Source organism: Poromitra crassiceps (assembly GCF_964638095.1).
Source record: "Poromitra crassiceps genome assembly, chromosome: 6".
In the NCBI taxonomy this organism is placed as follows: Eukaryota; Metazoa; Chordata; class Actinopteri; order Beryciformes; family Melamphaidae; genus Poromitra; species Poromitra crassiceps.
Window position 1 is genome coordinate 35,869,856 of NC_139627.1, and position 13,042 is coordinate 35,882,897.

A 13,042-nucleotide genomic window follows, 5' to 3' on the forward strand; every position below is an offset into this window, starting at 1 on the left:
TGCTTCTTTGGAAGATTTGATTGATTGATTGATTTGGTCGGCCACCTGAGCAGCAGTGAGGGAGGGAGGCTGAAACATAGTTTGACTTCAAATACAATTCTGTGCTTGCATAGGCGATTCTAGGCTTTCCAAACAGGGGTTGCACCACCAAGAAGATAATAGGATTCCGACTGGGGGTATGTAGGGGGGGGCTGTGCTCCCCCTAGACAAAGAAATTTTGTATATTTTAAAGTAAAATGCATTCATCTGGTGCACTCTGAGAGCAAAATGAAGAGGCTAGTAGATATGATATAACTTGTCGCAGAACATCAATTTTGGTTTATTTGGTAAAAGTGGAACTGTAGCCTATTCCTTCTGGTTTTCTTCATTGTTCATGATTTTGTGGAAAGTATTCACTAAAGAGTCTATAGTGAATGCTGCTATTAACTTGTGTTTACTTTTGCTACTAAACCAACATCAGGACATCCAAGCAAGTTCTGACAGAGAGCAATGTTATTGGACCCATTGGACAAACACATTTGCATATCTCCCAGCATGCATTGTTCCTTCCAAACTTTTGACCACAAAGTAAAGTAACCACATTAAATAACTGGTGAGTGGAAATAATCATTAACCTATTCTTAGTTAAACATGCAGTTTTGGAACATTCAATAAAGACAAATAAAAAAAAATAGACTATGACTCGACACACATGTTATGAGAGTGGTATATATATCCCTCACACTAATATCCATTTTAGTGTAGAATGGTTACTTCCTTGCTCTGCTCTTCCCTAGAGTGTACAACCATGTTCAACCCTGGCGCCAGGCTTTTTCAGCCCTCATCAACATAAAATAAAAAATAATCTGGCCACTAGGGGTTGCATGTGCAGCCAGTGCACCAACGTACAATCGCGCATGTGTGCTTGGGTGGTACATGATGTTATATGTGTGTAGGTCCTTGTTGGCATTATAACAGGACATTCCACTGTGCCGCACAATGCTCTTTAACAACATGAAACCACATCCCGTTATTTCTTCCAATTGTTTATTTGTTTTGTTTTGTTTTGTTTTTCACAGTACAAGTCAAAGCATTTCTGCAAACGCAGTTTCTCATCACTCATTGTTTTCACGCATTTTGTAACGGCTCAATGCGCAAAGTACAATGGATTCTGATTCATATGAAGTGAGTCCATATTCATAAAGTAAGACCGAATGCATAAGAGTGAGAGCCGACACATCAAGTGGATCCGGATCATGTGTAACAAGGGAACAGCGTGGTTGTTGAGGTAGTGCTGTTTGTTTGTTTTTTCAGTGGCTTACCTGTCCAGCCCAATGCACACACGCAAACAGTAGCAGAGTATTCTGGATGGGCCTGGACACAGGAGCATAGTGCTGCTGGGTAATAGGACCCTGTGTCAGAGCAGGGCAGCAACTATCATAAGAATCAATAGCTTTAGCACGGCACAATACATTCATCACAGAGGGTAAGCCAAATGATGCGTCGATTGCACTGCTATCACTGTCAGTTGTGGCTCACAGTGATAGAAGATGAGTGAGGTCTATTCCACTGTATTCTGTCTGGTAATAAACATTCATTTCCATGGAGGAAACATTTAGTCTATATCTGGAAGATTGTATGATTTTGTAATAATAAGCTGTGTCTTTTCTTTCCCGCAGGTGTTGATCACCATTTACTGGCTGGGAAGAAGGGCTCACTGTGACCCGTTCTATGATGGACCTTACCTGAATCTCAAGGCGTTTGAGGGGTTATTGGGCACAGCACTATCTAAGGTAAACTGCTCCACTCCACTGTAAGCCAATGTCGTCATGGAACAGGGGCTTAATTACTCTGTGGAAAGCAGCAATAATATGAATGAAATCCTCTTTTACAGCCATTGCCCAGTACATTTCAGTATCCTTCCTGGTATGCAGACTATGTACGGAAGAATGAATGTGATAGGCTGAGGGGCCTCGGATTGTTGGCCACTAAAACCAAAGCTACGTTAAATCATAAGTGATCCGATCCCTTGACTCGGCTATTTTAATCTTGTTTACAGCGGGGCACACAGTTCACATAGTACATATTTGCAAATTGCCTCTTCTTTTACTGAAGAAGCCCGTTTCCAAACTCCTTGTCGTGCCAGTGTTGAATTTGACACGTTGTTTTCACATAGATTTATAGGTGGCAGTATGTCAGGCCCCTATAATTCAACTGACTACAGGCCAGGGACTTGAATAATAGCAGTTGGTTACAGCAGCATGCCTTGTACGTTTAGCTATGATAATCCAAGTTCACTGGAGCAGTGTTAGGCGGGGCTTAGTTAGCGGACTTGTATTGTCTGCCAGGATTGAGGCGATCACAGATCTGAAGATGATTTCCTTTGAAAGTGGCTGATGAGTTTTTGGCATGTTTGGGCTGGCTTGTGTGTTTATGCCATGCATGTCTTTGTTCGTGCAGTAAACACAACCATAAAAGACGCATGGATCGCACCACTGTTTGTCTTCAGTGAGACAGCGCTGAATGGAAAACAATTAGGTGTTCCGCTTCAATTGCAGCATACATAATGTTGCCCTTATAGCCGGTGTACGAGCGCATGTGTGCAGTAACTGAGGGGGATTCCTTAAAGACCGAGTGGCCTGACGATAGAGAATTCACACTCTACCTGGGAGATCTCTCACTCACATGCACCACACACACACACACACCACACACACACACACACACACACACACCGGGGTTAACATTGTAATTGGCGCGCGACTAACTGACCGTGTGTCTGTGTGGCAGGCTCTCGAGGAGTCGTCCAGTCAGAAAGGCAGCAGCGTTCGAGACAGTGGTTTTGGAGACAGCTGGTACTCGGAGCGCGAGGAGCTCTTCCAATTGAGAGGAGGAGGAGGAGGAGGAGGAGGAAGACACAGGAGAGACGACTCTCTGGACAGCCTAGACTCTGTGGGCTCTCGACCTCACAGCATCTCATCTGACACCACCCTTAAAGGCAGCAGCGAGGGTAGGAGAGCACATGGCAAATGCAACTACACACAGAGACATACACACACACACACACACACACACACACACACACACACGAGACACAATCTGACAAAACCTTTGAGACACTATGTTATGTTTCTTTGATTTGTCTTCAGCAGTCCTTGTAGCCTGTTGCAGCCTCCCTCTTCATTTGAAATCTTGAGCTGACGTGATGCTATTGAATGTGTTTGTTTCTTTGTGGGCTTTTTTTTGTGTTACTCAAGATTGCCTCTCAAACTGAGCTGGTTGACGGTGGAGCTGTCTAGCTTGTGCTCATTAGCTGAAGTGTCCGGGCTCTCTCACATGGTATCTCTGCATGACATATTTATAATTCAATCCATCTGACTGTCTAGAACTTCAAATATTTGTTAATAGGGAAGATATGCTGTATCAGGGCCAGAAAAGTTGACTCCCATTTGTGAAAACAAATACCTATTGCCATCTAGTGGTGTGTTATTGTAACTGAATACCTTTTGTATGAAAATTCACCCAAGTCCAAGGGAAGGAGAGCCGTATAAACACCAAAATCCTTCTGTGATTATATTTCATGGCAAAAGTGTAGTCCGCTTTGAGTCCAGGGAGTGTTTGGAGCAGGTCATTACAGAGGGCTAGCCCCCCTGTGGGAGAGGGCAGTGAGACATTCCACAGCCCTCCACACAGGCTTGTAAATGAGGAGGCCTTCATTCCCCACCCAACACCCCTCTGCTACTGCTCCAAACTCACGCCAGGAGACACAACACACTCCCTTCACTGGTCCTCTGCTGTCTTCATCCCTTCTCACCCCACTTGTCCTCTTCGCACTTCACAGGCCTCACTGGACCTCTGCCCTCCTCCGTCGCATGTTACTCTCCTGTTTCTTTTCCCACTTATCTTTCACCTCCCCTCATTTGTCATCATCTGTCTTACACCTGTTTGTCTTCCCGCCTCTCCTCTCCTCTCCCATGCCCCAGGTTGTTGCAGTGACACAGACACAGACTCTGTCTTCAGGATGGCCGAGAACAAGGACTCCCTCAGTTACCGCCGTTCGCTGGTCGTCGCTCCCAAGACGGCCACCCAGTTCAACCAGTTCCTGCCCAGTAAAGACAAGGCTTCAGGCTACGTGCCGGCGCCACTGAGGAAGAAACGGGCCGAGCGCATTGAGGACAACCGGCGCAGCTGGACCAGCCCCATGTACACAGAGGAGGATGGCACATTCAGCAGGTACCGTTTATAGTGTACACGACTGTACGCACATGGTGTTATATCTCATCCTGGCTTATTTCTTAATTTATTTAATGAGTTATTATGCCCTGTACTTTTTTCTACAAAGCAACTAAACAGAGAATGATTAGAGAGAATGATGAAGTGCTGTCTTCAAACCCAAATCCCTGGTTTGTACTTGCCTGTTGGTTATACTGTGACTGTTTCTCACCGTCTCCTCTCTCACTATTGTTGTTGTTGTTGTTGTTGTTGGTGTGGCCGTACTGTCTGTGAATGATCCCTGGTGGTCGTGTTTCATTGTGACCGCTGTGGCATGGCGACCTCAGTGAGTTTTCTTACGACTGCCACGGCAGCGGACGAGTATCCCAGAGCGGCCAGCCCCCAGCTCACCTACAGAGCGGCCAGCCCCCAGCTCACCTACAGAGCGGCCAGCCCCCAGCTCACCTACAGTGGACGTACGAGTATGAAAGCGGCAGTGACTCTGACGGGGACCGACCCGACCCTGATCTGGTTCTGGACGACCTGGCCAGCAGACGCTTCCACAGCCCCTCCCCTGCACCGCCCACCAACTTTGCCCTGCCCGCCAGTCCCCTGGCGGGGCGAGGGCCGTCTGGCCAGGGGAGAAGGGGCTCCTGGCCCAAGGTCACTATGACTCCCAGTGTCCCCCTTCAGCACAACGTGACCTGCCTCAGGTCAGAGTAACGCAAAGCAAGAGAGTGCCTTTGAAGTGCCTGCCTGATGAGAGAGCAAGTCCCAGTGCTTCTCCTGCCCTCAGTTTGCATGGTTAGCTATGATAACCATGAGCAACGGCTTTGGTCATAGATAGTGTGCTGCTTCTAACAGAGCTCATAGTTTTACAGTTTGCTTCCTTATCTTTGTTGGTTTCTGTTGGAATTGATTGAAATTTGGGCTTCTGCAAGTCTTTCTTTGCCCGTTCTGGATTGTATGAGCTGGAGGAGTGGCACAATTCCTCAAAGGGATTTTTGCCTCCTTACGTCTTGACTTTTGATTTGAGTTTGCATTATTTTCCTAATCCCTGCGTGCTCCCGTTGGAGAATTGTTGTGCTCAAGGAACAAACCGCGCTCCTTGCTGTGTGACTGGTGTGCTGTACGTACCTGCTGCCGATCAATCCTTTTGACGAGTGTGATTGGCTGTCTCTCTCGAGCAGCAGCAGCAGCAGCAGCAACAGCGGGGCAATGCGGTCCCCCCAGCAGGGCTCCGTGAGTGTGGCCCACCGCCGGCCCTTGTCTGCCGACAGCCTGCTCAGAGAGTGGTATGATGACTCTGAGGATGAGGACGATGACGTGGGCTACGCCGACCCCATCCAGGATGATCTCTATGCCCGAAAGGTGGGCCTCCCAGGCACGCCCGGTGGCAACGCACCTTACGACAAGTTCTTACCCAAGTTCTGGACGCCTGAAGAAGACATTCACATCCAGAAGATCAAGCTGGGCTCACAGAGGAGACCCTGGTACAAGAAGATGCAAGGCTTCAGGTGTGTGAGTCCAATGTGAGATGGAAGTCACAGACATATCTCGACCTATAGACACATAGCGTGCTGTCACTTCTCCTATCTGCATAGTTTATCATCAGCACACTATTTAGACACATACTAGTGTTCGCCATATTCAATGTAACAATCCATTATTAAAGCGTCCAACACTTTCACAAGTCAAGTGGCAGCAGAAACACATGATATCACTCCTCAACACATGACATCACTCCTCAACACATGACATCACTCCTCAATATCGGAGATTCAATTTCCTCCCCGCTGCCTTTGCACAGTCTTGCTTTACTGTGTGTTCCTCCTTTTCTATCTGACACATTTGATTGATATGCTATCCTTAAAGAGTTAATGCATGCCATGTTATTTACCCTGAGCATGAGATTTAAATGACTGTTTTGCTCCAGTTAGATCCATCCTACTGGTGTTGTTCACTGCATTCTCTGTATGGGTTCTTCCTATCTGACCTATTCTTTCTTTCTTTCTTTTCCTGTCTCCTGGCCCTCACTTTCCCGTTTTTACCCTCTCTCCATTCCTGTCCCCTTCTCTGCGTCCTGCTGTCGGTGGCTGTAGCTATAAGAAGTCTGGCTCTTCCTCAGAAGATTCCGACTGTGACATCAGTCCTTGGCTCTCCTCTGCCCCCTCCCCCTCCGGCCCCTCTCCCTCCCATTCGCACACACCCGAGGCCTTCGCCCACACCACCCTTGTTGTGGGGAAAAGGTCGATACAGCTGCATGATTGTGACGATGCAGGAATGTTCTAGAGCATCCGGATACCATAGAAGAAATATAAATGGCTCATATCTGGGCAGAATTTCTGATAAGCTGCTTCCTAAAATACTAATGATAAAATACACCGTCAAGGTACTGGAACTGCCCTAACATGCCTGATAAAGCAACTTGCTTGCACTGAATTTTGTCCAATATAGACTGTGTTTCAGCTTTATCCTATTTTTATTACAGCGCATTATAGAGAGGCCATCAGTATTTGATAGCAACTAGCATACCTGTAGCAGAATTACTTCATTGTGATTGTAAAATCTTAATTTGATCAACATCTGTTTGAATCAAATATCACCACTTTAGCTGCTCATTATTATCACTTCCTCCTTTTCTTGCTCTTTCTGTGATCTGGTTCACATGCATGCACTCATCACCTCTCTATCCTTTTCTCTCTCTCCTTTTGCCCTCCCTCTAGTCCTCATATTCAACCCCACACTACCCCCCAGCTCCCCAAGCAACAGCCCCCTCTGCTGGAGAGACCCCCACACACTACCCCCCAGCTCCCCAAGCAACAGCCCCCTCTGTTAGAGAGACCCCCTCTGGTCTTTGCCCCAGTGGACCCCACCTCGGGTCCCAGACTGGTCAAATGTGAGAAGCGACCCCTCCTGGGGCGCCAAGACCCCAGGGAGCCTCCAGACCACTTTGATTATGAGAGCATTATCCCTGACCTGCAGAATGATGACATGTTTACCAGGCGAACCCAGACCTTCCAGCAAAACACAGACCTGGCTATGATGAAGACGCAGCTGTCTGCCAACCGCACCAGACGTCATCTCTACGCTTCCGATCCCCAACTCAATATCGTCACTCAGCCACAAGGCCTCGACAGCCCCAAGGAAAGGATCCAATTCCCCGACATCGAGCGGGACGACGTGGTGTACCGTAAGATCAACCCCGAGCAGGCTCTGCAGCAACAGCCTCTCTCTGGGGGCCCTGACCACTATGCCCCCATGCCCATCCCAGAGCCCTGGGCCCTGCCTCCTAATCTCAAGGCCAGACTCCTGTGCCCTCCATGTCCTTTGACCCAGGAAGCATCAGCAGATCAAACCAATCAGGAGGAGATGCACCCCAGAACTGATGACATGCTGATCCGAAAGCTCGGGGTTTATTCTAGTCAGAGTCAGGGGTCACTGAGAGGCCCATTGGCCAATCAGATGACTCCCTCTGTGCCAAATTCCTGTAGCGAAGGTGACCTGCTGAAGTGGCAGGCTATTAGGGAAGCTAGTCGGCTAAGGTATAAGAAGAGGCTCATGGTGGAGAGGCTAGCTGCTCTGAACTCGTAGGAATGGTCGGATGTAACAGGGCCTGTTGCTTTTACTCACACTGTAGGTTGTGTATTCTATCCTTCCATTTTCATTCTATTTCCTATTATTTCTGTGCGAGCTCACTAGTGGCATTTTACTTTTGGTCTGATGTTGAAGTGGCCTTCATTGCATGTTGATATACCGTACGTTATGATGGATCGGTGCTAAGGCCACCATAATCACGGATGGGAATCTCACTCAACAGAGCACTTCCTCTTGAAAACTAACAGGTGCCTTCCACATTCACTGGATCAATGGGCACTATTTGAACCCCCCCGCCCCCCCCAGGGGAGGAAATGTAGTGAAAGCACCAGCTTTATTGATTCTTTCTTGTTTTGAATGTTTGCTGTTACCTCAGAATTGAAACAAGAGGATTTACCAGTCAGGTAGATGTTGTACAATGCCTTCATAGGGCCTTTCATTATGGTTTACTGTACAATAGCAATGTGTTATACTGTAGTACCTTTGCAACACAATGATATACATGAAAATACCAGATTGGATGGCCTTACTGTACATCATAACCTTCTGCTGCTGTCTTTTGAAGTGTTATTTATGAACAAATCTGCATGCATTCTCTTACTACAGCATTGACCAAAATGATTTAGTACATCATCGGCATTGGAAAACAGCTCCAAATTCTGTGTTTTGCATTTGTTTTTGTTTTTTCTTCTATTGGACTGAGTTTGTCTGTGAATGGAACAACTTTATCCAAGCTTAAATAAAGATAAAACACAGACTTAACATTTTTGTGATGGAATGCATTGAACAGGCGCCATCTGATGACCTCACCAGAGCACCGGCATGGATCTGACCAGAGCACAATGTTGTTTCCTCTCTCAGTGAGGGGAACCTCACACTGACATGTCAAGCTGACAGTGCAGTGGGCGGGGAGGTGTGGAAGGGTTCAACCCTGAGTAATAACCAAATATAACCAGGGGCATGTCCTGAATACACTGCACCAAGCAGGGTCATTACATGTAGTCGTGTCTATCGAGAACATAAAAGCCGATAGGAATTCCTCATAGCTCTGTAAGAAAAGGAAAGTGATTAACTCCATGGTAACATGAAAACAAATCTATACCGCAGTGTTTGACATGTCATGAACACACACTTATACACACACACACAAAGCAGCCCATTTAACCTGAGTCAAAGCCATCTGGATTTACTTCACCTGAGTATGGAAAGTGCTTTCCAATGACATCATGTTGGAGACTCCAGAAAGGCACTATTGTTTAGAGAAAGATACATGTCCACACACCCCCTTCTCAGCATAGTGGCAGGCCAAGGGAAGGTGATACGGTACTGTAAGCCTACTTTATCCACACCTTGAACTCTCTCTGTCCTCTTCACCATAGGAAGAGAAAAGCAGGGGAAAGCTGGTGTCTTGGGTCTGGACTGTCTGGCTTTACGTTGGGGTCGGGCCAATGTGAGAGTCACCGGTTGGCCTTGTGAGGGAGGCCGTGCTCTCGACCCTGATAGTCCACCCGCACACACACACACACACACACTGACAGAGGCCAGTCTGCAGAAATGTGACTTTTTGTCTATGGTTCTCATTGGTTTCCTAGACTGCCCCAAATGCACGACGGTAGCGACGGGTGAGTTGATAGTCGGTCCCAGGAATGCGGCACGTTTGCATTTGCTCTGCCCTCTACAGTCGCACCCCGCTGCCTAGCGCTTTGTGTGGCTGCTCTCACTCGCTAACCCGCTAAACGCTGACACACAACATTGTGGATTGTATGGCACGGGGCCAGGTTGGGGGTGGGGGGCGGTATTGCTCAACAAAGCTCTTATTGACAAAGCAACAAAGTGGAGTGAAGGGATGCGTACAATACCAATACGCTGGGTCATCTACCCAAACTGGTGAGCGTACGTGTCCCACTGAGAGTTATGAGGGAGTGGTGGTCTAAAGCTGTGTTGAGTCCATAAACACAACTTGCACTCCTGTTAGCAAACTATGATGACGCACGTATAAACCTTCACAGGTAAGTGAGAAGAAACTTGTCAACAGTCTGCAAGCTTTGAATGACTTTGCTGTTTTGCATGAAGGCTTGGATGTGATGTCCGTGAATACAGGGCTGCAGCATGTTCTTCTAACCCATCGAGCTTAAACTGGTCCCTTTTTTGTGTGGTTGACCTCTGACCTGTGTGTGTGTGTGTGTGTATACTAACATGTATTAATGCACTCATGTTCAGCCTCATTGCCAAGTATATGGCTGGGACAATTGCAGGAAATACAGGTGAAACACATTTTGAAACGATAGGCCATGATCCCACCCCAACAATTTCTTTGGTGTAATGGTAAGAAATAACACATGCATACTGTAACTGGAGTGAAACTCATTTTCAACTTTTGCAACAGTTTGTTTCACTTTGCACATACTGTAAAGCAATCTGCCAGGAAATGCAAACTTGACGTGCCCTACTAGCTGCAGATGGCCCCTCTGGTGTGTTTTCATCTTTCTCTCCTGTCTGCCCCCTCCGCTGTCTCACTGTTCACAGGAGCAAATCAATGAGCGACATCCAAGTGGACCCGGCCGTGCTGCGGCAGGCTCACCTAGAGCAGTATCGCGAGCAGGTGAAGGAGAGCGACGACAAGTGGCAGGATGTGAGTAGGACTGCACAGTACACTTAGTGTTAACCACCCACCTTGTTATTCAAAACACTAAATGTCGAGTGTGCTCAGTTTCACTTGGTAAATACTGTATCTATAACCTGGTAGACTAGATCCTGTATCTATAACCTGAGTGTCATAACCTTCCTACATAGATGTCACTGAAGTGGAAGATGAGCATGTTATTTATGGGATCTGTAGTCTGAGGAGAGCAGGTGCTGTGGTGCAGCCGGTGGCCACAGGGGGCAAGGAGAGCTGTTTAGACAGAAGCAGAAAGACGGAGGCAGAGGCACAAGCTGATTGGTGCAGCACTGCCCTCTGGCTATGGACTGTCCTCATTTCCAGATCTCAGTCTGTGAGAGTCTATGTATAAGACAGAGACGCTAGGATGGAAATAATTGAACTGAATCGACGAAAAATTATATTACACAATAAGTTGTTTAATTATATAGTGGAAATGTGATGCTAATTCATGCAGGAAAAGTAATTTTCAATGGCCAGTACTGTACTGCTCCAGTTTTGAAGGCCACAGATCCCAAACACGTCATGCTCCTCCTTCTCAGGTAGAATCATAAAAAAACATGATCCATGTATAGTTGCGATGAGAGTGGTACTGTGTGTCTATCAGCAGCCTGATTGAATAGTGTCATAGTGAGTGGTACTGTGTGTCTATCAGCAGCCTGATTGAATAGTGTCATAGTGAGAGTGGTACTGTGTGTCTATCAGCAGCCTGATTGAATAGTGTCATAGTGAGAGTGGTACTGTGTGTCTATCAGCAGCCTGATTGAATAGTGTCATAGTGAGACTGGTACTGTGTGTCTAACAGCAGCCTGATTGAATAGTGTCATGGTGAGTGGTACTGTGTGTCTATCAGCAGCCTGATTGAATAGTGTCATGGTGAGTGGTACTGTGTGTCTATCAGCAGCCTGATTGAATAGTGTCATGGTGAGTGGTACTGTGTGTCTATCAGCAGCCTGATTGAATAGTGTCATGGTGAGTGGTACTGTGTGTCTATCAGCAGCCTGATTGAATAGTGTCATAGTGAGTGGTACTGTGTGTCTATCAGCAGCCTGATTGAATAGTGTCATAGTGAGAGTGGTACTGTGTGTCTATCAGCAGCCTGATTGAATAGTGTCATAGTGAGTGGTACTGTGTGTCTATCAGCAGCCTGGTTGAATAGTTTCATGGTGAGTGGTACTGTGTGTCTATCAGCAGCCTGATTGAATAGTGTCATAGTGAGTGGTACTGTGTGTCTATCAGCAGCCTGATTGAATAGTGTCATAGTGAGAGTGGTACTGTGTGTCTATCAGCAGCCTGATTGAATAGTGTCATAGTGAGAGTGGTACTGTGTGTCTATCAGCAGCCTGATTGAATAGTGTCATAGTGAGAGTGGTACCGAGTGTCTATCAGCAGCCTGGTTGAATAGTGTCATGGTGAAATAATGGAGTCTTAAAGCAGCATGTAGGTCACACACAGTCCCCAATACTCTGGGGACGTGAGCCGGGAGGAGCCTAAAGCACACAAATAGAACACCTTCAAATCTAGCCCTCTCTCTCTCTCTTTCTTTCTGCTTCCTTTTCAACTTCACTCCCTTCAGGTGTACGGTTAGCCACGCAACATAACAAATCCCTTTTTGGCATGTTGTTATTTTTGTTAGCTGATTTAGTGGAGTAAGTGACAGTGGATAAGGTGATCTGGGCTGGTTTCTCTGCAGGACCTGACCAAATGGAAGAACAGGCGCAGGAGTGTCAACTTTGATATAGTGAAGAAGAAAGAGGAAAGGGAGCAGATTGAGCAGATCACACTCGGCGGCGACTCCAGAAGGTCCAAGACCTTCAAGGAGATTCAAGAGGGGAGGTAAGGGAAAAACACATCTGCTCAGGTACTTCTTGTAGTGCGAGGATAATGCACATTCACTGTGAACTGATCAGGGGCAGGATGACTGAGCGCACTGGAATACTATAGAGATGCTATTTTTCCTCTGATTTCCCTTTTTTTTCTTCTTTTTTTTTTACAGAAAAGCTACAAACACCTTAAAGGATTTACTGCTACCTGTTGCATTACAAACTCACTGAATGTGCTTCTATTTTTGCTGTTTATTAGCCTCTTTGCTTTTTTAAAAACAACAACAACAGGGTAACAGCGAGAGGAAAGCTGTGCATGTGAAGCTTGCAGTAGTAGAAATAGGATCCTACTGTTAGAGGCAGTGAAAGAACAAACTCTTTAATTGTGTCTTTAGTCGGCGAAAGTGTAATCTAATCATGGGTTGCAACCTGTCTCTCCTTTTTCTTTCTGCCCCACCTCTCCCTGCCCTCTCCCTTTCTGCCCCACCTCTCCCTGCCCTCTCCCTTTCTGCCCCACCTCTCTCTGCCCTCTCCCTTTCTGCCCCACCTCTCCCTGCCCTCTCCCTTTCTGCACCACCTCTCCCTGCCCTCTCCCTTTCTGCCCCACCTCTCCCTGCTCTCTCCCTTTCTGCCCCACCTCTCTCTGCCCTCTCCCTTTCTGCCCCACCTCTCTCTGCCCTCTCCCTTTCTGCCCCACCTCTCCCTGCCCTCTCCCTTTCTGCCCCACCTCTCCCTGCTCTCTCCCTTTCTGCCCCACCTCTCCCTGCCCTCT

The 13,042-nt window shown here is 47.1% G+C and overlaps 2 protein-coding genes across 7 annotated transcripts in view; both read left to right on the forward strand.

Annotated features, from left to right (window-relative positions):
• lmo7a (LIM domain 7a) overlaps positions 1 to 13,042 on the forward strand; it is a 78,454-nt gene that overhangs the window by 44,593 nt on the left and 20,819 nt on the right. For all 6 annotated transcript variants that reach the window (XM_083638604.1, XM_083638599.1, XM_083638602.1 and 3 more), the window contains exons 7-12: positions 1,659 to 1,772; positions 2,770 to 2,989; positions 3,963 to 4,212; positions 9,381 to 9,410; positions 10,315 to 10,420; positions 12,141 to 12,283. In XM_083638604.1, the coding sequence (XP_083494730.1) occupies positions 1,659 to 1,772; positions 2,770 to 2,989; positions 3,963 to 4,212; positions 9,381 to 9,410; positions 10,315 to 10,420; positions 12,141 to 12,283 (863 nt within the window). The remainder of the gene's footprint in view (positions 1 to 1,658; positions 1,773 to 2,769; positions 2,990 to 3,962; positions 4,213 to 9,380; positions 9,411 to 10,314; positions 10,421 to 12,140; positions 12,284 to 13,042) is intronic.
• LOC310778732 (LIM domain only protein 7-like) lies at positions 4,336 to 7,785 on the forward strand (the record flags this gene model as incomplete). The annotated part of the gene is made up of 5 exons (XM_083639196.1): positions 4,336 to 4,382; positions 4,539 to 4,904; positions 5,382 to 5,708; positions 6,294 to 6,440; positions 6,918 to 7,785. The coding sequence occupies 5 exons, from the start codon at positions 4,336 to 4,338 to the stop codon at positions 7,783 to 7,785; spliced, it is 1,755 nt and encodes a 584-aa protein (XP_083495322.1).